This window comes from Lepeophtheirus salmonis, chromosome 6, assembly GCF_016086655.4.
Source record: "Lepeophtheirus salmonis chromosome 6, UVic_Lsal_1.4, whole genome shotgun sequence".
NCBI classification, from domain to species: Eukaryota; Metazoa; Arthropoda; class Copepoda; order Siphonostomatoida; family Caligidae; genus Lepeophtheirus; species Lepeophtheirus salmonis.
Window position 1 is genome coordinate 28,143,837 of NC_052136.2, and position 27,525 is coordinate 28,171,361.

General features: G+C 31.7%; 3 protein-coding genes across 3 annotated transcripts in view; all 3 read right to left on the reverse strand.

Annotated features, from left to right (window-relative positions):
* Positions 1-27,525, reverse strand: part of LOC121119624 (netrin receptor UNC5C) — a 119,573-nt gene that overhangs the window by 20,646 nt on the left and 71,402 nt on the right. Inside the window, exons 6-7 of the mRNA XM_040714339.2 lie at positions 22,676-22,828; positions 21,778-21,822 (exon numbers count right to left, since the gene is read on the reverse strand). Coding sequence (XP_040570273.1) covers positions 21,778-21,822; positions 22,676-22,828 — 198 coding nt within the window. The remainder of the gene's footprint in view (positions 1-21,777; positions 21,823-22,675; positions 22,829-27,525) is intronic.
* LOC121119625 (beta,beta-carotene 15,15'-dioxygenase) lies at positions 616-3,567 on the reverse strand. Its single transcript, XM_040714341.2, has one exon. It carries the CDS (start codon positions 2,360-2,362, stop codon positions 680-682), a length of 1,683 nt encoding a protein of 560 aa, XP_040570275.1. The 5' UTR covers positions 2,363-3,567; the 3' UTR covers positions 616-679.
* LOC121119626 (beta,beta-carotene 15,15'-dioxygenase) lies at positions 6,308-8,781 on the reverse strand. The gene has a single exon (XM_040714343.2). The coding sequence runs from the start codon at positions 8,214-8,216 to the stop codon at positions 6,606-6,608; it is 1,611 nt and encodes a 536-aa protein (XP_040570277.1). The 5' UTR covers positions 8,217-8,781; the 3' UTR covers positions 6,308-6,605.

Here is a 27,525-nt window from a genome sequence, read left to right on the forward strand (position 1 = left end):
GCCTAGTGGTGGTGACCTCTTACATCAACCAAGTTTCTATGTTGTAACTCTTCTAGATTTGGAAACTGGATATGGTCACTTAGTGCAATGACAAAACTAAAGCAAGTAGCCGTTAAACCAGGTTTCACTGTATACATAAACATAAAAACAAGGCAAAAATTTTTTTTCCCAAAAATAAGTTGTATTTCATTTGTATTCGGTCACGAATTATTAATAATTTATGTCAACATATTGTTACTGATTAATCCTTAAAAATATATTTAAAGTAGATAAAATTAATGGTCGTAATTACTAACTTAGGCATTTATAAATATTATTTAAAAAACTATATTGAAGCCTAAATAAACTTTTAATAAATTAATGGAAGGCTCTAAGCTATAGTTAAGACTCTTGGGTATCGTAAATCATGCCAAAAATTTGAATACAATGCCTACAACTGACTGAGATATGTCTAAGAAATATGAGGCCGTATGTAGAATATGATATAAAAAACAAATTGGACATTTGCTCTTTTTCTTGATTTCTGCTTATTTTTGTGTTAGTTCATATGTACATATGTAGCAACAATTATGTTTATCAGTAGCCCTAGTAGAAATGTATCAATATTTATGATAGTTGCTTGCAGGTAATTTATATTTCATACTAAGTTTATGACATTAACATTACATTAAAATGAGAGTTAAAAGTATCTTTGAACAAAGTGAGTATGAGAGCCAAATGGAATGGGCTCATCAAAATTGGCTCTAGCAATTTCGCGCATATTGCGTGCATTGAGGAAGACCAAGTAGCTTCCTTGGCGATCTCCAGAGTTGCTCACACATGAAATAATGACACCATCATCTTCAGAGGATCCAGAGGGATTGGGAAGAAAGACAATCTCACTTGGATGCTCAAACTCATTCCCAGTTTTCCAGATGGTAGTCATTCCGGTCTCCATATCAATTTTGGTGATGGAATTGGCGTAAGTGTTTCTTGGGTTGAGTCCATGCATCCATCCGACAACATAGGTGAAGTTGTATTTACGGAAGTTAAAAAAAGGATTGATCTTTGGGTTCTCCATTCCTGTTTCACGGGTAATGATTTTTGGACGGATATTAATAATATCATTTTTACGAATAGCAGTGGCTTCATTCCAATGCCCAAAGTTCAAGTCAATTCCTTGTTCCATGTAATGAAGAGGCAAGACAAAGCGCATGAGGCGAGAGTTGGAATTGTCACTATAAAAGCCAGAGCAAGATTTTAACTTTTCAACCCACATAGAATCCATGATCTCAGGGCCGTCATAGGTAAGCATGTCCACAATGATGTGTTTACCAGATTCGTAGCAGTTCACAAAGTTGAAAAAGAAATAGGATCGGTCAGTGACGTAGTTGATTTCAATGTTGCGCCCCGTCTTTTTGTCTACAATGTAAAAATGATTACGCTCTCCGGCCATCCACTCCAAACAGTCTCTGTAGGACTTTCCTTGATTTTTATTATGCTTGAGTTTGTTTACGTCATAGGCCATAGGTTGTTCGCAGAAGATCAAGTAGTTGTCTGTCATACCAAAGGTGTGAAAGTATCCGATGTGATGTGGGAATCGAGATGGAATAGTGGAGACAAAATTCGTTTCAGTGGGGAAGTTATCGCCTTTATAATTGACTTCAGGAGATGGTCTCTTGAATTTGATGAAATGATACTTGTTGCCTGTCACAACAGAGGCTGCCAAATTATAGTAATCACCATTGTGGTCCTTGAGAGGACGAACACTCTTCATGTTAAAAAGGTGAGACATGTCAATGAGATCCCCAGTCGCAAGGGAGTCAGGATCAACAATGCGTTCAAATGATGTTTCATTGGTGGCCAAGACAAGATCACCGAATTGATAGAATGAGGAATTGCAATTATCATTTTGTTCATTTTCAAAGTTGATTCTTTCCGTGTTGGAGGACCTATAATTTTCCATAGAGGATCCTTCTCTATGGGAATTTTCAAATCTTCTTCTAGAAATTTGTGTTTTATAAATAGAGAGTTGATAGTTGTTGGACTCATTCATTTGAGGACCATATTCCATATTGGTAGTAGATCTTCCTTGTATTTCGGCATTGTAGGTTTCAGATCGCAGATGTCTCTTAGTGAAAGATATTTGTCGGCCTCTCTCTTGGATTTTGAATGAGCTCATCATAGAGAGTCCATCCATCCAATGCTGTTTGGAGGATGAAGGAATGGAGTAATCCTTACTTTTATGAAGATCACCAGATGGACCATTGTAAAGAAGTACTCCTTGGACCCATGGAGGGAGTTGTTGACCACTCAAATGACCACGAACATCAGAACAGGTAGTGGCGTTATTAAATAGATTTTTATTGAATTCCTTGTTCATGGTTGATATTTTGTTGTTGAAGTGTGTTGTTTCGTTAACTGTGAAGGTATAAATTGATGAATCCTCTCGGTGTGGAGAGTGTTTTTATAGTCAAAATAAGATTCAAGTAAGTAATTGACATACGCACTTAATTTATTCAATTGTCACGTCCCTAAAGGAAGTAGTAGGTTCATAAAACCGTGAAAGGGGCTTCTCAATAATATAAGGCCATATATTTCTTATTTAATATGATAGTGTATAAAATTGCAAAAGAACGTTTTTAATGTACTGAGATTTTTTTCTAATGACAATAAATTTAATTGGGAATATTTTTATCTTATAATCATTATATCACCTTATGAGCGATTGTAAGACCTTCCTGAATGATTTGCCCCCCCAAGACAACAATAATGTGTGTACTCACACAGTAAAAAAATCTTTTTAAAAGTAAAACCAATTTCTTTGGATTCAAAATATATTTAACTGTTGAACAAGTCTAAAAAAACAATTTTACATTTATTTCTTAACTTTTTTTTGCAATATTTTCATTACTATAAAATTTAGAAAAAGAGTCTCAATATTCTTTGTCTAAATACCTAAATTTTTATATAACTCTTAATGCAATCTTTCATTTATTCCTAAAATATCGACTCATCCAATTCACAAATGTTTATTCGAAATAGAAATTACATTCATATTCGTGTCATATTTTTTTTATTTTTTACTGTCCTAAATAACCCTATGTACAGCGTATTTATGAACATGGACGTCAAAAATTTAGCTTAAGGTGAGATGAAAAGAAAAATCGTAGATACATCAAACTTAATTAGTAAAAACAAAGAAAATATTATAAAACATGTGACTCTCAGAACAATAAGGCCGTTGACAGTTGAGTAGTTCTGTACAAAAATCACGTATTTAATAACGTCATACCGTCAAAAAAAATCCTGGATTATACAGAATGGGTTCCCAAAACATGCAGCCTAAATGACAAAAAGCTTGATTTTTATGGAATCAAGAAAATACAACTCAAAATCAATTTGGAATATTTAGCTATATATGTATATATTTTTTATACGTCCTCTTTTACAAGCTATAACAGGCTCGACACCCTCGCTAACAAATTGACAGTTCTTGCAGACCATACTTGGAGCGAATACAAATATGCATGAGAAGTGCGGAAGATTTTATTCTCTAAGATATCATTTATATATATTTTTGGAGAGCCCCCCGGCTCTTTTTTTGGATTTCTTTAGGAAATATTTCAATGATTTTTTGTCTTTTTGATTTTTGTCTGATAGCACAAGTGATGTGTCTATCCTCAGTGGATGTGATAGTGGGGGTGGGGGGGTGCATTTGACGCCAAATGGAATATATGTGTCGCAATAAATGGGATGTCATTAAAAAAAATTTGGTTATTTATGAAGTAACTAGTAATTGAAATGTCTAGTTTATCTTAAAAAAAATGAGTTGGTTGTGAACCATAAAAATTGAAAAAATGACATTGGCCTTTACTTATAAAAGACCATTTTAGAAATATAAAGAAATAATACTTGAAAAACAAAACAAAAAAAACACCATAATTTATTGAAATCTGTACACAATGTATTAAAAAAAGCCATAAGATGGCTAGCTTTTTTTCTAAAAAAGGTAAGTTTAAAAACGAAACAGTATTGTCTTTAAAAAAACGACATTTGATAAATTTTACAAAACATTTTATGAAGAAAGGCTGAAACATATAATTACATTATTTCCATGTTTACAAACATAATCTATTCCGTACTGTTAAATAATTTGATGATCATAGTGTGTTTTAAAGAAAAAAAGACTGAGGGTAACACATGGTAGTGATGTACTACTTGCCTTTGTGTTAAATCATTTGAATTAAATAGTAATAATACTGATGGAAATTAATGTACTTTTTCATGAAATAAAATTTTTACCGGCATGTTATCTGGAATTGGAAATAATTATACGTAGTTTATTCCAAAATTAATAAAAAAAAACAATTTAAGAAAAGAAAAAAAGGCCTCCAAAATATATTTTTTTTTCCTTTAATATCAGAGTCATTTCATGAAGACGGAAAAAGTGAGATTTCGGACAGGAAATCTGAGACAATTAATCCCCTCTCCCCCAAAAAAAAAATTATAGCTTTGATCCTTATCTAGTAATGTAGTTCAGACGTATCTGTCGGTCCTTAAAAAAAAAGGTAAAATCTATCCTTCGTGACGTCGTTAAAAGATATTTTTTTAATTTTTTATAGGGAAAAAGACCGATCCAATGTCTGGACTAAATAAATTGGAATCAACACAATACTAGATATAAGACATAAATATTTTCATAGTTTCTCACAACTTTACCTACTAATGGAAGGAAGGAAAATCCCACAAATTATACAACCGCTCACTAATGGTACTTAAGTCATTCTATCAAACGTTTGGACGATTCTTTACTGAGCGGGAGCCGTTATGATATTTACAAGATAATATAGTTGTATTACATTTCAACAAATCAACGTATCGATCCCTCATAAGAAGCATGGGTATATACTTCAACAGATGAAGAAAAAAATTTATAGTTTTTTTTTTTAAATATAAATAAATATATTTCATACTTTTAATGATTATGAACATTACATGTTACACCATAATTATTCTGATATTGTGAATCATTTTAACTAATCTATAATAATAATAAGAAAAACATCTTTTAGCACTTAAATAATTAATTGCAATAAAATACGATCAACAATCTAGTTCCACAACTTCTAAATAATTGTTTTTCTTTTCCTGCCCCTCAAAGGGGATCACAAACAAGAAAATCTCCCATTAAAAATTATCAGAGATAGAGAAGCAGTTCAAGACATAACAAACACCACTCCTTGGTTAGACGCTATTCGTCAACAGTGTGATTAACAAAAACTATTATGTGGTTAGATGTGTGGCTCCATCTTAGAAGGAGTCCATGATTTTAATTAAGGAAGATATGCAGTTGTTGAAGTTTTGGATACACTAATATGATATGGGGGAAATGAAAGAAAAACAATTAAGAATCATTGGAAAAAATGTTATGTAAAATATTATTTTTTGGCTTGCCGTGTTTTAGGCCTCTAAATCCCTGCTCTAATAATAAATAACCTGTTTCAATTCTCGACAGTCTTGTAATAGACTTTGATTCAATTGGTATTTCTCAAAGTTATATAACAAAATGGTGAAATGCGCCTGTTAGCTTCTAAATGGTTCCGTGGCTGCAAGAATACATTTCCTCTCCAAGATGTTATTCTTGGCATTACTTAATCTTTTTCCCTCTTATGCATGTTATTTTTACTGTCCTTTGCAGAATTTAGTTCAACTAAAAGGCTGAACTCTGGGAGCTTGTAATTCCTTAAACTTAACACTAGAACGACGGTTGTATAGTACCTCGTTTCCTTTCAAGGGCTGCTGATAATATATATAACCCAGTTTTAAAAAATGCAAATTTGCATTTAAAAACTATTTTAAAATAAAAAATAAGTAATGAACCTTCTAAATTTCTTATTAGCAAATAATAGTAGATAAACACTAGAACAAAAGACTAGAGTATGAATATTCGCTGATGATCTATGGCAAAGTAAAAATGATAAATACTATCGTCGTTTTAATGCTAGCAGACAAAAAGCATTAAGTCTTCTGATCATTAACCCTTGTGTATCCTAATTTTGAAGGATAGGGAATGAATGACGCTTCTACATAAATTCCCTTTAAAGCTCTTTCTTCTGTGTTTCTTTGAGTGTTTATGTCGTAAAGTTTTAAATGAAAAATGTTAATGTATAGAATATGCATTTACCATGATCAAAACACTGTATTCAATAGTTAGGTTTTATTACTTTGTTGATTAATGATCCTCTGTTTTAGAGCAACACTTAACTCTAGGTCAAGTGAAGTATATAGGAATAACGAATGAAATAGGCATAAATAAAAGCATGTATTTTAATGGGACGTATAAACGTATTTATTTCAGTATTAATAGAATTAATAGTCATAATGATTTCACTGATATAACTAATAAAAAGTAATTCCAAAGCATTCCAGTTAAATTAGGAAACTTTTATGCTTTGGAGTCAAGTGCAAACACTACCTACTACAATGTTAATTTTTATTGTTTTGTTTATTTAAATTTATGTTAGCTTACAATGGGAACATCAATAAAATGACGCGTGCTCGGGTAAAAAGCGGCTGGGATACTAATGAATAACCATTAACCAATAAGGATGGTTCTTAGGCATCTAAAAAAATTTCTGGATAAAGGTTGTGTGAGATCCAAAGGGAATGGGTGTGTCAAAGTAAGCACGAGAAATCTCTTGCATGTTTCTTGCATTGATGAAAACAATGTATCCTCTGTTTTGATCGCGTGAATTACTCACACATGAAACTAGGACTCCATCATCCTCTGAGATTCCAGCTGGGTTTGGAACAAAAACAGCCTCAGAAGGATGAGCACAGTCATCTCCAGCTCTCCAGGTGCAGGTTTCTCCGTTTTGCATGTCGACTTTAGTAATGGCATTGGCATAGCTGTTACTGGAGTTCAATCCGTGAAACCATCCTACAACATAGGTAAAGTTGTATTTGCGGAACTTGAAGTTGGGGTTAACGACGGGGAGTTCACTCCCAGTCTCTTTTGAAATGAATCGTGGAGTCAATTTTATTTTTTCCCCTTCTTTACAGGCTGTGGCGCCATTCCAGACACCATGGTTTAAGTCTATTCCTTGTTCCTTAGCTTCCAAGGGAAGAACAAAACGAAGAATCCTGGAGTCGGATTCGTTCAGAGTGACCTCGACGTTGGAGTCACGAAGTTTATTCATGTACATGGAGTTCATGACATCAGGGCTATCATAGGTGAGAATATCAATGACGATATGGTTACCATACTCGTAACAGTTGACAAAGTTTAGGAAGAAGTAAGCTTTGTCAGTGATGTAGTTGAACTGGATTTGCTGTCCATTGACCTTATCCACGATGTAAAAACGGTTCAACTCTCCAGGCATCCAGTCCAAACAGTCCTTGTAGCATTTGCCGTCTGTTTTACAGGATTTGTATTTGTTTATGTCGTAAGCAATAGGCTGTTCACAAAGGATCAAGTAGTTGTCGGTCATGCCAAAGGAGTGGTTGTAGGCCAAATGGTTGGGGAATCTTGATGGAATGGTGGCAATTATCTTTGATTCCTTCATGAAGCTATCCCGGGAGAAGTGAGAGTTCTCAGCGGGTCTAGGGATCTTCATAAAGTGATAATTGTTGCTGTTGGTATAAGAAGAAGTCAAATTGTAGGTATCTCCATTGTGATCTCTCAATGGACGACCAGTCTTGAAATTGACCATACTGGACATATCAATTGTATCGCGGGTTTCGAGGGAGTCAAGATCCACAATTCTGTCAAAAGCTCCTTCGTTGGTTGCCATGAGCAAATTTCCGTATTGATAGAAGGAAATATTACAGTTGTCAGAAGCATTCGAAGGAGTGGATGGTGAAGAAGAGGACCGATAGGAGGAGCAAGAGGAAACATTGGTGTTTGATACGTTTTCTGTCATTCCAGGAGTACCAAACTCCGTACGAACAAGCTTTCCTTGATCTGTTCCTTCATTGAAAGCATCGGATCGGAGGAATTTCTTAGTGAGAGAAATGTACTTTCCACGTTCCTCAATCCTGAATGCACTCAACATGGCAAGACCATCTCTCCAGTGATTGACAGACATGTTCTTCAAGTCAAAAATACCGGAGGGACCATTGTAGAGGATCACTCCTTGGAGCCATACGGGTAGGAGTTTTCCAGAAAGGTAGCCCTTGACTTCAGAGCAGGGAGATGAGTTCTTAAAGAGGTTCTTATTTTGTTCTCTTGCCATTTTGGGAGTATTATAGTGGATGAAGTGTTGTAGTTGGATGTAAGCTGTGAATTGCAGATGAAGAACTGATGATTTGACTTGGAGATATTCTTGCTATTTATATGTCTTAACGTTGTATCTCTGGGTGGATTATTAAATTAGAAGAAGGTTCATTGAGCATATTGAGGGCAGAAGAAGAGGGGCTTCTTCTTCTTCATAATGATTTTTTTCATGCCTTAAATGACTTATCTTTACGTTGTCCTTGAATGAACTTTTCATTCATTTTCTTTTAAATCCCTGAGTATTGATCTCGTTTTTTTAACAACTTTTTTTATTAATAATATACTTTATCTTTTTTACATTTCTATGAAATTGATGATATAAATCTACTTGAAGAAAATACACACACTATAAGAAATAAAGTTTTTTTTTCAAAGAAATTACTTTTCTTTCAGCCCCCCTTTTACCTTCTTATTTATTTTTATCATTATTATTTGCCTTTCATCACATTGTTTTCTAGGACGAAAACTCTTTTCGAAAAGTAACAAATACTATAAGGTGAATATAAATTATTGTTTGTTAGTTTTTAGTTTCTCTTTAAAATATAGGAACTGTGAGTCTTAAAAATATGCCTATCATAGAAGATCCATTTTTAAAATCAAAAAATCAAAAATCAACATGGTAACCTTGGGAATTTGAAGAGTGCTTGGAGGAGGAGAGCTATCAATACGTTTCATTAGATCCAGGACAATCAGTTGTGACGAGGAGGGAATAAACAAAGACACACATAAGAATTACTCTGATGTGGATCCTCTATTCTACTCTGAGTCTAACAAGGATGAACTATTCTAGCTCTGGAACAAATCTTCAAGGAAACTCTCCGTCTTATATGAGCACACATGAATGGTCAATCAGGTTTGGAATATAATTGAATATAGTAGAAAAAGTGTTAAAATTAATTTAGCTATTACCAACTCAAACCAGAAAAAAACCCCCAAAAAAAACCAAAAAAAAAAACCAGGCATGCTAAAAAACACACCGAATTTTTATCACTACTTATATCTACTTATATAGCATAATATGTAATTTCTTGAACTATTTCAAACCTGTGATCCTTGAAATATAATATATAACTATATAATAGTTAAAATGATTTTTCTCAAAATTAAGTCTGGGTTTTATTTGTATTTTTGAACGAATTATGGCGTACTTCTATGAGCAAATTATTGTGAAATGGCACTTAGAGTAGTACAAATGAATGATCCTAATAAAATAAATTGGAAATTGATTTTTTTTTTAAATATAAAATTTCTTTAATTATAGAGATTTAGAGATTTCCATTCACGTATTCTATTCACAAAATAGTTTATATAATATAATAATAATTTTTTCTTCCAGAAAAAAGGATTTTAAAAAATTAGGAGAGACTAAGTATCGCGAGGTTAAAAGCATGAAGTTTATATTAGTATAGGGTACAATGGACTAAATTTTATCTTTTTATCATATGATATAACTCACAGCCAGAATAAATTAGTAATATCTTTCACAACCATTATTGGTACATATTCATATTGAATCTTAATTTATCCAAGATCCTCCTTTTCTTCGAATAGGGGAAATAAAGACGTTGGAGACTGGCTTGAGCTTCTTTTCCCTGAATACTTCTTACGAAGTAGAAATCCATTAAATGATTTTGAATGAGTTAAAGGAGAAGATCCCTTTGAAGGAGGATCCATTTGAGATTTTTACATTTTTGTCGACTACCCGATGAGTTGTTGTTGCTTTTGGCTAAGACAAAGAGCTCCCTTGTACGCTTAGGCTGTGGTTAAGACTTGGATCAAATCCTTCTCTCTTCCTTTGCCGACGTTTTTTAAATAGGTCCTTAGAGTTCTAAGTATTTCTACAACACACGTGAATTAAGGATCATGCTCTTAGTAGTGGGTGTGGCTATTAATTTATTTTTACGCCATTTAGATCTGGCAAACTAATTCGGTGATGACTCCCTCCTTTAAAGTCCCATAAACAAACACGGGAAGTTGATAGATTTTTGTATGAAAGGTAACAAATCAGAGTCGAATAATATCTCATAAATCAAATATAGGTTTTAAACTATACTATTACAATCCACACCGGACAAGACTATACAAAGATTGCAAATTTCTTAAACCTAGACAAGTTCTTTCTCTGGAGAGTCATGAAGGAATTGGAAGAGTCTGGGGTTGGTTATTAAGTAAAGTGTGCTGATCACAAGATGATGCACGACTTCCAAAGGGACGGTTTGTTGGACACTGTGTCTTGTCCTCCAAGGTTACCGGTCCTCCATCCTGTTTACTTTTTTTCTGTAGAGCACAGTTCAGAAACATAGCAATAGATCCTCTTAAAATACAAAATCTGAGCTGTTGAACGAATTCTGCAATCTGCCAAAGGAGACAGTCATGAAGACCTACTCGATTTTATTGAATATTAATATAAAAAAAACACACTAAAAAAAGAACAAATGCCATAAAATAGACATTTGTTTGATATAAATTGAATTACTCGTGTATATGGACAGCTTTCTACAAACCCCAATAACATTACTCGTAAGTTGAAAAAAACAACTCTTGCTATTAATGCAAGGGATCTATACAAGCAAATACATAATATATACTTAAAAGATACATTCCCCAAAGTAAGAAAAGACAAAAAAACAGGGGAGGGAAAGCAATCAAAGGGGAGACGAATGCTGAGGATGAAAATTAATTATCTTATAGAATTGATAAAACCATTTAAAAGAAGTAGAAAAAAATAGTAGATGACACAAACTCCTTAATAAATTGATAAAATTATCTGCCAAAAAAAAAAAAAAATAATAATAACCTAAGAATGGGTTCCCATATAAATGAACAAATAACAATAATTTTATCGTCTAATTCCAAGTTAGAGATAATTTATGCCATCCAATAAAAGAATGTTATTTTTTTTTTCCTTTCTTTACTTAACTCAGTCCATTTATAGATTTATATTGGTTACATCCAATTAAATTCCCCCTACTTTTAATATAGTATATATTTATGTTGTCCCTATCATTATTTGTAAGTAATTAGAAAGGATAAAGTAGGTAGATTAAATAATACTCATAGTAATAACTCAATCGGTACACTTTAACGAAATATAAATTGAATTACAAATTAAGGAAATGATTATAATACATTATTTATTTTAAATCTTTGAATCCACTAATCATTATGGAAAATGACATATAATCGTCTTCAAAACAGAGCATTCTTCTTAATGGACCACCATTATATATATAAAAAAAACCCTAAGTTTTACAAACCAGAACACTCATTATGAAGGATATAATGGGTGCTATTTTTGGTGGATCTGTTTTGCTTATTTTTATACTTTTACAAATGAAAGCTCTTCATTATTAATGTGCCGTAGTTGATCATTTGTTTTTATTTCAAATGTTCATTTTTCATTATGTACTTCTGTTTTGTGTTTGGATTCTAAACAAAAGTTTTTTTAGGATGACATACGTGGCAGCTTTGAAAAAAAGTGGTCCAAAACTTTAGTTATAGAAGAAAGATAATGAAGCAAAAAAGAGAAAATGTCCAGAGTATTAAGTGAAGCTGTGCAAAATATTGTCATGTTGGTTAATCAATAATTTTAGTTAAAAAAAAAAAAAGAATTACAAAAGCAAATCAATGTTCAAATCAACTGTTTCTTGTATTTAAATGTGTATGTAATAAAAAAAAGAACGATAAATAAAATTATGTGAAATTAATCCTCAGACGTTACTTTCCATTCAAATCCTAACGTGATTTTTTTTCCTTTTCCAACACAAAAAATTAAATAATGATAATTTTAGGAAAAAACTTAAAATGTATTCCAGATCAAAATACTGCATGCTACGTTCAAATCAAATATATTTAAATTGTCACCAAGGCCTCATTTTTTCGCAGATTTATTTGAAAATTGGTTTGAATTGTAATTATGAATGTTGATCTATCCGCCTTCAACATCATTCAAGGCCTGGATCTAGGCTAGGAAGAAGAAACAAGAGTTGACAAGGTAGATCCTTGGAATGTTGCCATTATCTTCTTGATGGTGGCAATCAAATAGTCTTTTGTTCGATTCAAAGTAGCCCCAGACAAAATAATGTAGGTTGTGCCCGGTTCTGGTTCAGCAGTTCTATCGGTCCCGGTCTCAGTTCTCTCATTTCAACGGTTGTGGCCTCGGTTCAGCTTTATCGCTCTCGGTTCTTTTTTATACAGGGTCAGTTTGGTTAAAAGCACTTAAAACAAGGGGCGTCGATAGAAAATTCGTGCCCCGGAAATGATATTGGATACAAACAGGGCCTTAGCTACCTTATAAACAGTGTGTGTAGTGCCCAGGTTCCAACAGGGGTGCCGAAAGTTAAGGCTACTTAAGGCAATGGTTTTCAAAGTGGGGGCTGTGAGGGGAGGGGGTGCAGGAAAATGGAGAATTGAGGATTGCTTTCAGTCTACACATCCATGATACAAATGTTTCGTATAAAGGGATCCTTGACAAAAATATATTAGTTTAGGGGCATTGGTATAATAAAGTTTGGGAAAACATGGCTTAAGAAATATTATATTTATCATATTATAGGCCCAAATAAGCTAAGTAACGTACCTGGATTTTTTTAGTTTCTTTTTGGAGAAAAGATTGCGTTATACAATAAAATTAATAACATATCTCATTTACATAAAATTATGCAGATGGAATATTAAATGCATTTTAAATATATCAAAAATACATCAAACGGAAATAAATACTAGAACCGAGACCGATAAGCAATATTTTGTGGTCTCGGTTCGACTTTGTTGGTTCCGGTTCTAGCGGTTCAAGAACCTGGAATCGCTTGAAATGCTAGAACTGCTTGACTGATGAGGGCACAACCTTGAAAGTAATCCATCAGAATAAGATCCGGACTGATACTGATGGGAGGGGGGTCATTTTTTCTTCACAATAAAGTAATTGGGAATGGTCACTTAGCCATCTCAGCGACCTGTCTGAAATGACAAGTTGCTGAGTCTTTTTTTAAGGTCTGGCGTAAGAGGACTGTCTGATTTTAGGACTCTCGATTTAAAATCTCCATGTTGGTGTGGACAAAAATTATCATTAAGGTGCATCACCATTCCATCTTTGTAAATTCAATCATCTTTATATCTGAAGCAGCTGTCGCCATGGTGCACAAAACTTGCTTATTGTTTATGCCTGCAATAAAGAGTTGCCACCAGAAAGCTGCTTCAGATATAAAGATGAGACGGTTGGAAAGAGCATAGAAGATACTAAATTTTCTACAGTCCAACAAAAATTTGGTATAAAGTTTTAATTTATTCTGATGAAAATTTTTTCCCAATTTTTCACTTCGGTGAGAAATGTCTTCAGAACAAAAAAATCCAGCAGGAAACATAATCTTAGGGGTTGTGGAGTCTGCATTCCCATATTTGTGGACAGGAAGGAGGGGCTTCTGGATAAGAAATTGCTACCTTTGGCAAGAGAAAAGTTGGGAGACAACTTTGTTTTCACTCACGAGGGATCTCCATGTCATGAACACTCTAAGACCCAGGCCTTTCTAAGAGACAACTTTCCTGATTTTTGGGACCTCAGCATGTGTGACGCTAACCCTTTGGACTACTCTATCTAGGCACATCTGGAGGAGAGGGTGTGTGCTACTCATCATAGGAGTGGAACAAGCTTGAGTCTGGCTACATAGTCAAGGTCTGACAGGGATTTGTACCTCTTATTGAGATAGTTATTACAGCTGAGGGCTTACATTTTGTATAAAAAGTTTTGTGGACCACTTTTTTCAAATGACTTTGTAAAAAAGTGTCCTCACAAAACCTCTCATTTTAATTTTACACCGCGTGATCAGATAAAACCCTCTAAATGACGTAAAACAAAGGTATTTTTTCATTTACTTGATTTTTGTTCAAGATTGTTTTTATGTCGACGCAACACATATAAGTTGTTGGTCTTTGTTTGACAAAATAAAATATGATAAGTGAAGATGCAAAAAAATCCAGGATTTCCAGGGACAGGTATACAAATTTAGGGAAATTTGCCACACTAAAAAACATCCAAACCCTGATTCTTTTTAAATCCGTAAAAATAGGGCAAAATCCATGTAAAAAGCCTTAAGAAGGGAAACTGACACTTTTACTTTCTCCCAAACAATGCCTACCTTCTACTCACCTATTCATAGCATCTCCTTTTCAATTGTTACTCACAATAGATTTTATATTTTTCCCTGATGGAGGGTAAAGGATAAACGAGGGAAAGTGTTTAAGTTTCTTTCCTTTTCTTGAAAGACATTCAGTTTATATCTTTTATATTATATGTATATATAGATACATTGAGAAGGGATGATGTGAAATGAGGTCAAAAAATATTTCATTGAGAAAAGACATCAAGCTATCTATCATTGATTTGATTTATTTTCATAGGAATGTATCACAAATCCTGAAATTTTATCCATTGAAATTATGTACTTTATATATTCAATGACAATAAATCTACATATATAGCATACTTATGAGTGAATATTCTTATTTTCTCATATATATTTTTCAACAGGCTCTCTCCTACCCGCCCCATAAATCAAGCAATCTCTCGAAAAATTATATATATTCTACTCTCAAAATTTATATACTTCATACATAGTAGATGACTCTATATTTTCATACATTTTTTCACTTGCTTTCTAGAGTCCCATCATAAATTATGAATCTCAATATATGTATATAACAACTGCTGAAGGGCCCTTCCTATGAAAACCATGTGTAAATATGTACATGTGCCATATAAAGCGTATTTTTTATTATTTTTTTCCCTTACATAAAAAAAAGAGCAATAACGGAATTAAAAAATGGTTAAATAATGAGTCTGAATATCTGTGACATAAATTTTCCAGTGCTTCTCAAATTTTTTCTTATTATCTCTGGGCGAGTTATCAGGAATGGGAAATAGTTCCTTGAATATTTTTACCAATGTCTTAGACTTTTTTTTGTGTTCATTTAAGTTCATTATTATAATACAGTGTCCTCCATAGCAAGTGGAACAAAATTTGAGCTTATATAGATCCTGAAGAATAGCATTATGACAAATTGCATTTAATAGGGTATATACTAACAGCATATTAATTTTCAATATGACCCCCATGGACCTCAATAATTACCTTAACAAAAATATTTATCTTGCATAAGCGGTGCACGAGTGGATAATATTGATTTAATAGTACAATTATGGTTATAACATAAGGAGATATTTTAAATATACACAGTTTTGAATTTAAAAAAAAATAAATCATTTGGCCCAGCTTTCCATTTGCTGTGTTTTTTTCTTCAGGGAATGAAAGATTAATAGAAAGCTTTAAGAGTTTCAAAAGATCAAAACTGTATTACGCCGTATGGTGCTCTTTGAAATTGTTGGTATTTTTAACATTTTAACCTGTTTCAACTCTTACATATTCATATTTGCCGTTATATTTATTAAAGGAGTACACACAGCCTTAAAGTTTTCTTTTTATGGAAGAAAATTTTGAATCTTCCATCAACGGTCTCACAATTGGTTTCAATTAATGGATCTGGAATAACTGGACGAATTTTGAATTCTTGAACAGCGAAGGATTACATGACACTAATTATAGCACTAGCATAATTAACTATGGAAATATTCGCAATTAAATAATTTTTAACATTTCAAATTGCAAAACACTACTTGATGAGTGATTGTGTTTCTCCATCTCGATAATAAACATGAAAGAAAATTCATTATATTAGTTACTTAACCTCGGGCATGACCAGGAAAAACTCAGCCGTGATGAACTCATACAGGATCTGGATGAGGTCACAGTTTTTTCCTATTGTAGTACACGGCCCTGTATATGGTCCACAGTGTTAAGGCTTTTGTGGAGTTCAATATAAATTAGCTTTCGACTCTAAGTCGAGTCTCGAAATATAGCTATCGAGTTCAAGCCCTGTCGCGACTCTTTGACTATGAGATCAAGTCGAGTCGCAATTTTTTATGAAAAAGTTTTGCCAAACATTTTTTTAAATTTCATTATTCGGATATAGATTATCATCTCACGTGTTTGGCACGTATCCAAAAGTTGTGGTCTGTAACTTTAAACTTTTCATAAAAAGTTAAAAGATACAGTTGAAAAATGTCCTAGTCCAAATTTGAGTAAAAAATTCCAACACATCTTAAAGATAAATGCTTTTAAACTTACAAAAACCTACTATTAAAAAAACCGTGCTGGTCCTCACATGTTTATAATCAGGAAACAACATCGTCTACTTATTAATCCTTAATTTTCCTTACTCTTAATATCTACACCAGGAGGGGTGAATTCTTAATTGTACGAATGCATTGACATATTAAAGGTTGCATGTCTGCTTTTGTTAAAACCCTCATGTTGCAATTCCTTTGGCTTTCACAAATTACATATTTTTGTCAAATATTATACAGAAACACACACAAAAAAACAAACAACATTCTAATAAAAATTACATTTTTTTTAATGAACAGATACAATGGCTTCAGATCAACACTCTTTTGATCGAATAAGCAATTTTTGATTTAATAGTTCTTAACACACAAACTACTTGAATGGATATACATTTTTTAAATATAAAATATATTTTACATATTTTAGCCTTGTTATTCTAATGATATTTTTTAAGCAAAAATTTAATATAGGAATAACTCTCAAATTTTGAACATATATCCCTTGACTACGCTAATATAAAATGTAATAAGATATAAAAAAGTATCTCAAAAAATTTACGGTTTTATGTGCACCATATTTTTTAATTAAATCCTATGAATAGAGCTACATGTATGAACGTTAAAAATACTTTATATCTAAGTAAGAATAAAGTACAATACTATCTAGATTATCATGAGCGTCGTTAGCAAAAAAAAATATATATATTCATAGAGGTATTTTATGCTTGAACTAGTTTGATTACTGTTTTGGCTTTAATTAAAAATAATGGGATCGATCAACAAACTATTTTTTACACAATCGTAGAAAAGGTAGAGTGTCCTTGTTGTAAACTGCCCATAGGACACGGTGTTGAGATTTCAAATTTTTTAAATCTGCACTGGTTCTTTGTCTGGAGAGTCAGGAAGGAATTGATAGAGTCTGGAGGATTAGAAATTCACAGCAAATCATGCTGATCAAAAGTCAAGATGAGACTGCCGGAGGGATCAGGATTCCATTGCAAATTTGCAAAAATCATTTATCATGAGCCATCCATATTTGCTAGGGATCTAAACAGTTCTGAAAGGCTGATTAGGAAGTATGTGGCATATGATTTTGTGATACAAATCATACAAGATGCAAAGAGCTCAACTTCTGACAGAAAAGACAAAAGGTTGTTTGAATTTTTTTACTTTGAGAAACTCACCAGAACTCAGCCCCATGGACTTCTTTGTGTGGGGCACCAACATATCCTCCTACAGTAAATAAATCCTGGCGGATTTACATGATTCTAGGAGGAATTCCGGAATCTTCCAAAGGAGACTGTCGTAAAGACCCTGCTCCTGTTTTCGAGGCACTTATTGATGCCAAAAGCCATGATATTGAATAATAATATTTTTTTGTGAGATTCAGCTTTCATTTGGGATTAGTTTTTATTAAAATCGGCTTATTAGTTTAGGTGGAAATACATTTATCACATAATGTGTTGCTTGTTAAATAAAGATCCTACTCGGTACGTATATGTAGGATTTGAGAGGATTTCAATTTTATTAATTAACTTTATGTCTATAACTATGAAGCCCCCCTATGCAAATTGGGTATTTCTCCCTACCTTATAAAAAGGGCTCATTAAGCCCTTTAATCCCCTTTCACCCCCCCCTTTCCCGACACCCTCCTTGAGAAGGGCTAAAGTCATCATAATTTATAACTCTATTACCTATATTTTCTTCTCATTTCTTTAATATTTATTTTCCATTGATGAAGTATACTCAGGCAGTACTATATATAAAGGTAAAAAAATGAAATTATAATAACCCTATATTAGAGGGGAAAAAAATATATTGTATTTTTGAAAAGTATAATCCCTTGAGGGTAAAATTTTCCTTTTCTATATATCTCTCTCAATCAGTGAAGACCCGGTGGGCTTACTCAGTAAAAAATAAAAACCAAACAAGAACGATTAATCAGCCATTGATTTTCATCACTCATTTTTGTTTTCTTGTTCCCTTCATATTTCATTTATATTATTTGTAAGTGGATGTTTTGAACAGCTCTTGAATGGCTTTCTAATGAGTGTTTTTCGTTTTGGCCCCCCTCCTTTTTTCTCTTTAAAGGGTGGAAAACGGTCATTAAAATTAAAACTTGAAAACTGTTTTTTTATTCCTTACTTAAACGTATTTTGTACAATGTTCCTTTAATTTGTCATATAGAGTTGCTTTAATTCAGTATAAGCAAACAGTATAGTAAGTAAAGTAAATCAGATTTGTTTTTTTTATGTGCCCCACTTTTTTTTTGGAATTGGTAATCTGAAGAATAATTTTTCTCCTGAGTAGTTAATTTTTCCTTTTCTGCTATTTTCAATTACATTCCAAACCTAATTGAACATTCATATGTGCTCATGTTGCCATGTTGATTTTCGGTTTCTTTTTTGTAATATGCCCAAAATACACAATATTTTTATCACTAATTATAATTACTCCATCAGACATAAAATTGTCTTTGAAGTCCATATAAATAATGCATAAATTATTTCTCTAGGAACGACTGTGAATCGAACTTACACACATTCAATTCAAGTTTTTTTTTTCTGAGCACGTTGCCTATTTATCCACGTTGCCCCATCACCTAATTATAAGAAATTTCGTCTCTGTTTTCGAAAATCAGACAAAATCGAAGATTTTTTATTGTTAAGCAATAAATATTGAGCTAATGGTTATCAATTGAGATTAGTTTTTCAAAGTAACTGACTGATTATTTTTGATGATGTTTACTTAAAAAAAATCCATGTAGAACCTCAAAAACTATATTTGTAATTGAGCAAAACAAATGGTTTTAGCACTTTTTTGAGCACTGGCTCAACATTGGTAGATAATAAGACAGAAATTCCCATTTCTTCAGTTTAATGATCCATTTAAATATAGTTCGCAATCACATTCAATAAGATTTTGAGGCAAAAAAAAAAAAAAAAAAAAAAATAGACAAACTGCTCAAATGGATGACTCGAAAATTCACGTATCAAATATAATCAGGAGATAAAATACTCAAGGTTGCGTGACTTATTCCATAAAATACCTGAGTTGATCCTCCTCCTATATTGAATATCGAAATTTTAAATGTGGATCCCTTTCGAGCCACCCTCATTTATCCATATATTAAAGGATTAACATATATTCTATGATATGCTCAGTCCCCTTTTGGTTCTTGTTATATTTGCCCCCTCCCCCCCAGATTCCCCTCCTTAAAAGATAATATTAATTAATAATTCAACATACACAGAAATATTAAAAGAAAAGGAATCAAATTTTTTGTCTAGGTACTCTGCATGTGACTGTCCCCGTTTTCGGGTTATTACTTTCCTCTTCCTGAAAAAGTTCGAGGTTTCAGGTCCTTATTGACTTTGTACATGCCATTTCAATTTGAAAAATAGTCTTTTTGGGTCAAAATAGGCAATATTTAGTTCTCATGTACTGGTCCCAAATGCGTTGTTATAATTAAAAAATTGTAATTTAAAAAAAAAAATCAAACATAACATCTCCGAGCTTATGTGATAGGTGTTGAAGAACAAGGAGAAATATTATCTTGTATTAAGGTGGGTTACCACATTCATTGTACGTGTACGTATATATCTTGTTAGCTTATTAAAATAAGTCTCCGTGAGAGCAACTCTTCTCCCCAATATCAAATATTCATATGCAGTGATGGCAATGGGGAGCATTTTAGGAATGTTAAAAAAGAGATAGTTGAAAATCAAAATGGTAAAACTTATGTTTGGAAGAGAGTAATTTAGCTGTCATGACATTTCATTAATTCAGGAACAAGCAGTTGTGACGAGGGGCAATACACAAAGACATAGGCATGAATTATACCCATGTCGATTCTTAATTATACTCTGAGCCCATCAGGGAGTAACAATTATAATTCTATAACAAATCCTCATGGTTACTGTTGTTACCAAATTAGGGCTTTATTCAACTATATCTACAATCTATAATGATTTAATAATATTAACAATTAATTAAAAACAAACATAATTAATATGAACAAGTTCAATCTCTATCTTATAACTAGTGCATGGTCCCCCTATCTTTAATACTCTTCTTCTATCTAGGTAATATTATAAATAACAAACAAAACAATTCCAATATTTATCATAGTTACTTTCCGGCTTTTATTAGCCGGAGACAAATGTTGAATTCCGTTTCATATAGATCAATGGTATGTTGTATGTAGTAGATAAAAAAGTTCATTCCTCAGGAATGAAATAATTATGACAGTAGTTTAGAGAAAGAAAATTAATTCTTCAGTTTGCCTATTCCAAAAAAAGGGCAAGCTAAAAAATACAGCCGGGGTACAGGGGGGTCTGCGAGATTATATATGTATTTTTTTAAAGGGGCTTGGTTTTTTAATCTTTTTTTTTGAAAATAATTTAAATATTACATTCTTTGGACAAAAACTTAAAAAATCCACACCTGTGTACAAAAAATTAAATTTTCTGTAAAAGTTTTCAAAATTATAATTTATATATAAAAATTTTTGGAGACAAATTTCAATAATTCATATCTATTGTTATAAATTTAAAAAAAAAAAAAAGCATAAATTCTTTTTTCTTTTTTTTTGGATGGGCTGGATACCGCCTGAGAAGCTTTAAACTTTGGCAAAGTCAGTTACTTGATGATCCCCGGTAGAATATGTCTTTGTGCAGGGGGAGATGTATATTATCCCGAAAACGGAGCAGTCTAGTACACAATGTACACCCATATTTAAACATCCTGGAAAGGCCATTTATTGAAGGATACTTTCATTGTTTGATATAACATACATAATATATAAGTACAAGATAAGTGTAAAGGAAGAAAATTCAAACTGAATGAGTCAGCAAAAAAGTTGTCTTATATAAGATTTGAAAAATCTTGTGTTCTTATATAATTTTTTTCGTATAAATCATCAAAAAATTTTTGCTTTAAAAAAAGAAAATAAATGTTTGTTTCAGCAAAAGTCTTTTTCCATGTTTACTTATTTTTATACTTTTAAAGCACTTTAAAGTTAAACGGATTTGTTATAACAAGGCTCTACTTGGATATATTTTTTGTCCTCGTCAAGTCAAACAAACAAAAAACAGACAGAATACTTGAATATTTGGAACTTCTTCTTGTTACCTAATACGTTTTTTTTTTATTTGTATAATCCTTTTATTTTTATCTCAAGTGTTTGACTAAAACAAACCAACAAAGAATGAAATAAAAATAGCAGATGGCTTAAATAAATATTTGCTCCCACATACATGCGTACATATGTAGGTACTTGAAAATTTATCTTCAAGTCATGTGGATATTTTATTATTAATGTAAATTATTCATTAATTACCTGAGTCATTGGCAGTGGAAGAAGCTCCAAAAAACGTTCGTTTATCTATATACAAATAAAAAAATGAATTATCAAAAAATATGATAAAATTAAGTGTGTATGAAAAGTTCACACCACTCCTTTAATTGTAAGAAAATATAAAAGTGAAAGAACCCATATCGAGTGATTAAAATCGCGTGTATTTCGCTATGTTAAAAAAACCGAAAAACAACATGGTAACCCTGACAATATACATAATTTTTTGAAGGAGAGCAGCTTAGCTGTTATGACGTTTCATTAGATCAGGAAGGAAGGACATACACAATCAAATGGGCAAGAATTTGAATATGTTTGAAAATAGTAGAAAATGAAATTAATTACTCAGGAGTGAAATAATAACGACAACCTTTGAGGAAAAGAAATTTCATTATTATGAATCACAGTATATATGTTTCAAACATATTTTCCAAATATTACTTTTTTCAATATAAACTTTCCACTAATCAAAAGTATGTGGTGAAATTGCTTTTACTCAATCCTTTGACTGGTTGGAATCCCAGCAAACTAAATTTAAGTTTATTTTAAATTTGGATTAATAACTATTTTTGAAAATATAAAAAATATGTTTGCAACTTTTTAGTATTTGAGTTTGGGACACATTTCTATAACTTAAAATCCTTATGCAGCACCCCATTCAAAACGCCCTTCCCCCTCCTACCTGCACACATAAATAGATCCTAAGAACATATATTTGTCCAATCATGAATTCATACGTTTTTTTTTAATGAAAAATCTTTGCTCAACTTTTACAAATTATCTCTCAAGTAATTAACACAATACTACTTAAAATATAAATAACCTGTTTTTGTAAAATATGGGCTAAAAAAATTTCAGGCCGGAAGAAAGTGAAAGCCCCTACCTCGACATTTCCCCTCGTTACATCCCACAAAGACACGATCCTTTCCACCACGACAGCTTTCCTCTGAACCAGAACATTTTCTTGTACGTACACGAATACAATCTGGACTACAGGCACTCCAAATGCTCCAAGAGCCCCAACTTGGCTCTATGACTACATTAAAGAAAAAGAGGGAAATTATTAGAATTATTATAAAAACACAAAACCTTTCATTGTCTAATTAATATATTAAAATATATATATCTATATATAAAACCAATTAAGAGAAAGGATTTATCCATCCTTTCCCCACCTTGTTTTTGTAAGACCTTCAGAATAAGAAATAAATATTTTATTATATAGAGCATACACAATAATATTTTTTCATTATTTTTCTCTTTTTCACAGATTTTTTTTTGATTAAAATACCCAAATATATATATATGTTACGGCGTTACCTCACAAACACAAAACTGTACACTGTACTTATGTTTGCCAGATGCCATTTTTTTTTGCTTTTCCCTCCCATTTTTAGTGTTTTGAAAGCTGATTGGTTGAATTTGGATAGACTCTTATTAAGGTTTGTGAACAATTAATAACCATTTATGTACAATAATTCCATAGGTAGGAAAAATGGCTAGATAAAAAATACTAGAGTTTGTCATCTCCCTGGAAATCGTCTATAAATGGGATTCCCGAAAATAATTTCTAAATAAAGAGATAACAAGAAATAAATGAATCCCGTTATTAAATAATAAATGCTGGGAAATGTGACATTTTTTTATATTTAGGAAGAAATATTAAACTTTAAGCTAGTATTATTTATTAATATTAGTGTACAGGACATGTTTTTAGAGACTTTTTTTAAAATTTCGTAACTTAATCCAACCCGTAAAAAAAGTTAAATAGATAGCTGATTGTTCTAAATGATTAAATGTCTAGGTAATTAGTTATTGGAGATTTCGTAAAGGTTTTAAAAATGTTGGGTTTTCCAGCATAAATCAGGTTTAAATTACTAGATTTGAAGAAAATGCATCAATGTATAGTTTTTGCATGACACCGTATTTGATGGATCCAATTTTAGCATTTCTAGCATCATTATCATTGGAGTTATTTGCGTACAACAAATTTTTCAAATTTCAAATTATGAAAACCATTTTTGTCTATTAGAAATGGAATAAATTAATTGATTTTCATATATCGACTAATGAAAACTCAATAGTTAAATTGCAGTAAGTTTTATGAAATATTATCTCAAATAATTTTTTGTCAATATTTATTTTCGTCAGCAGACGCACGTTCTTCACTACTACAGCGTATGATGGCACCCTATTATATTTTTAAGAAAACTTTAGAAGAATCCCACCCAATTTATTTTTGAAATTTTTTTCCAAAAATTTAATATTTGATATTTTTCTACAAAAATTTACAGTTTGAAATTTAATTTTTTTCTTAATTTTGAAATCTAAAAAAAAAAAAAAGTTCCGAGAAATTAAATTTTCTGTAAATAGCTATGATTTTTTTTAATTTTCTCCAAAAATTTAAAATTTGAAATTTAATTTTTCAAAATTTTTCTCAAAAATAGCTTTGAATTGTTGATATTTAAAAAAAAAAAAAATTGTTATTGTACTTTAAAAAAAAAAAACCCACAACAATCCCCTCTCCCCCCCCCACAAAAAAAAAACAACAAAAAACCATACCCTTTAGACTCCCCCTCCCCGAGTGCTATAGTATAAAACATCGTCAATCCCAATATTACTTTTACAGCGTGATTCCTACTCATTACACAAACGGAAGCATTGATGCGGCCCCCTGAAATATATACTTTGGAACTTTCCATCGGTGTAAAACCCCAGAATCCCGAGAAAGAAACACTTATTACTAATACATACTGATTTTCACTCATTTTTTCTGTTTTTTATGGGTGAAAAGTCTGCAAGAGACAATACAGAGAACAACATGATAAATATAGAACAAAAAAATTCCAATTATTTTGATTTATTTTACATCTATACTTATTAATGATATATCATAAAAAAAAAAGTGCATTATAAACCATAGAAATCTTTCATTATAGAGGGAAATTTATAAAAGTTTGAAATACAAAACTTTGAAGTTGCACACTTTGTACTAATAAGAATATCTTCTATGTAGGGCAGCTTTGTTATTGAATTATCTACAACTTGATTATATAAGGAGTGAGGCCCGAAATAGACAAAAAATAATAATAAAGTTACTAATAACAAATAAAATTTGTAAAATAAAAATATATTCTTTTGAAAGTAGGTAAAAAATGTAGATTGAGAGAAAGGAAGAAAAAGCAACTCCCGAATTTATTATTGTAACTAAATGCAAAATTTGAATTAATTTATGATCACTGCTTTTTCTCCTGCAGCCTTTTCCAAAGATTTTTGAAGACATTTATATGTATGTAGTTTAAATAACACATTCCTTATAATATTTGAGCTTATTTCTATATTTGATTTTAAAGACTTCCGTTCCCTTCTTTTTATTTATTTTTTTCCCCTCCAAGGAAAGATATATAATAATAATAATAAAAATGAGAAAAGATAAAAAAGAAGAAAAAAACAGCTTCATCCATGTATGAACTAAAGAAAAACTTTTAATTGGATCCTGTCTAGTGAATACATACAGATGTATTCTCATTTCTAAGACAGGACGTCGCAGTTAAATGATACCCCTTCCCCCCTCATTCATTCTGCTGAAATGTCTTCTGAGTCATAAATTACCAAATATTATCTATATATACGTTACTTGACGTATAATAATTTGAGATATATATTTATTGTTTTCTTAAACATAAATAAAAAATAGTTATTTGTAATTTTGCTTTTCAATAATCCAATCTCTTAATTTCTTTTATGTATGAGTCATCATTTCATCGAATAATCGATGTTAAATATCATGGAGCTTTTGTTAAGTATTATATTTGTGTATTGTACAAATAAGGCCTTAAAATATATAGTTTAGTACAAAATCCTTGCAAAAGAAGGATTGACCTGTCTTGGTTAAATATTGTTCCAAGAAGTGTTAAATGAAATTGAAAAATTCCACGTAAATTAATTTAAATAGTAAATGCGAATGTCAGTGTATTTGGGTGTGTTTATCCAGGAATCACGCAAAAACCAAAAAATGGATTTTGCTAAAATATTTATTGTAGGTTTTAAGGCTCAAGGGGTGGTAATGATAATTTTTTGGGCCTTCAAAGCCATGTCACCTTTTAAATAGCATTTTTCTAAAAATGATTTTTGACTAACAAACGACTATTACATTTATTAAAAAAAGTAACGAACGTTAAATTTAAAGAAATATTTTCCCTGCATGATGGTATAGGTCTTTGCAATGAGTTCCCAATTTATTTTAATTTTTTAATTTCTTGGGCACCGCGGGGAAAACCTACTCATGGGAACTACAAATTTCTAAGCAACATATACAGATCTGATCCCTTGTCCAATACTTAGTTTGACTTTTGTTTGGTTCAATTAAAATTTGAGCAGAGTAGTTTGATTTTAACAAAGTTTCATTTCAGTTTTTACATTAATAGAAAAAGGCTTTTCAAGATGATTCTTGATCCTGGGGATCTAGGAGGCCAAATATCCCTGGATACCCAGTCATAGCAGTTGTCTTGGAGACAATCCCGAGTCGTTTTGGAGGAGTAGTAGCTTGCAAAGTCCTTCTTCTGTCTACTGTAGATCCCTGTCATCTTTGAGGCATCATCATTGCCATTATTTAGATCCATGTTCCGCCAAATCTTCACAACAACCCACCAGTGTTCTACTCCTGAAGGTGTAATTGGCTATAAGTCTTCTGTTGTTGACTCCGGAATGTTTTTTTGGTTCTGGCCAATAAATCAATATAATAATACTTTTTAAAATGTTACCTTCCAACGACCTGCAAGGCAGCTATTTCTGTGAGTAATATGAACTTATATTTTACATTGATCAAATGTAAAAGGCCCACAGGTAGAAGTGCTACTTTGAATAATCCCAACTATTGTTTAGCCAAGTCAAAGTAATTACCTACAAGTCCCCTCATTATTCTTCAAATTGAAAATGGACAGTATCTGTAGTATGCTACTTAGCCCTCTACAAACATAGTGTCTCGTAATTGGAAGAATTACTGTACTATATTGGCCCATCATTCCTTATTGTTCATAGTTACTAATAACGGGTATTTTTTGTCCTAGTCTTTTACATAAACGGTTATGGGAGAGCATAAAAATTCTTAGATTCATTGAATGACAAGGCTTTTATATATATACAAAGAAAAAAAAGATATGAAAACACTTCTATTTTTCTTTCTTGGCTCAAGACTCTCCCTTTATTTTCACTTCTTATTCCTTCATTCTAACATTCAATAAGATTAAATAGAAAAAAATTAAATAAAACAGAAAATCGGGAAACGGTTTTTATCTTTTTTTTTTTTGTTAAAGCACTACTACCTACGCTATACATACATGTGTATTATATATATAGCATACACACCAAGCATCACACAATTTTAAGTATGGAATAATCATTGTATTAGCATATTATATATGCTAATATTCAAAAAAATGGGGCCACCCTGTACCTATTCCTGTTATTATTTTTTTACATCTATGTACCTACATATTGTACATTAAAAAAAAACTAGCTACAATCTAATATTGAAATTCGATAATTATCCGTTATTTGGTGGAACATTATTATTTGGTTTTTTTTTTCTTGCTTTAATACATACATTGAAACAAGAAGCCCTTTGTTTTACATACAGTGTTGGTAAGCACAGTTTTGGTTAGTATGATTAATATTTCTCAAAAATGTCCTTCTTTTGCACCCACCATGGCCTCCATGGATGGCCAAAAGGTC

Excerpts from the sequence above, each read along its gene's own strand:
- LOC121119625 (XM_040714341.2), bottom strand. The coding sequence starts at position 2,362 with ATGAACAAGGAATTCAATAAAAATCTATTTAATAACGCCACTACCTGT.
- LOC121119626 (XM_040714343.2), bottom strand. The coding sequence starts at position 8,216 with ATGGCAAGAGAACAAAATAAGAACCTCTTTAAGAACTCATCTCCCTGC.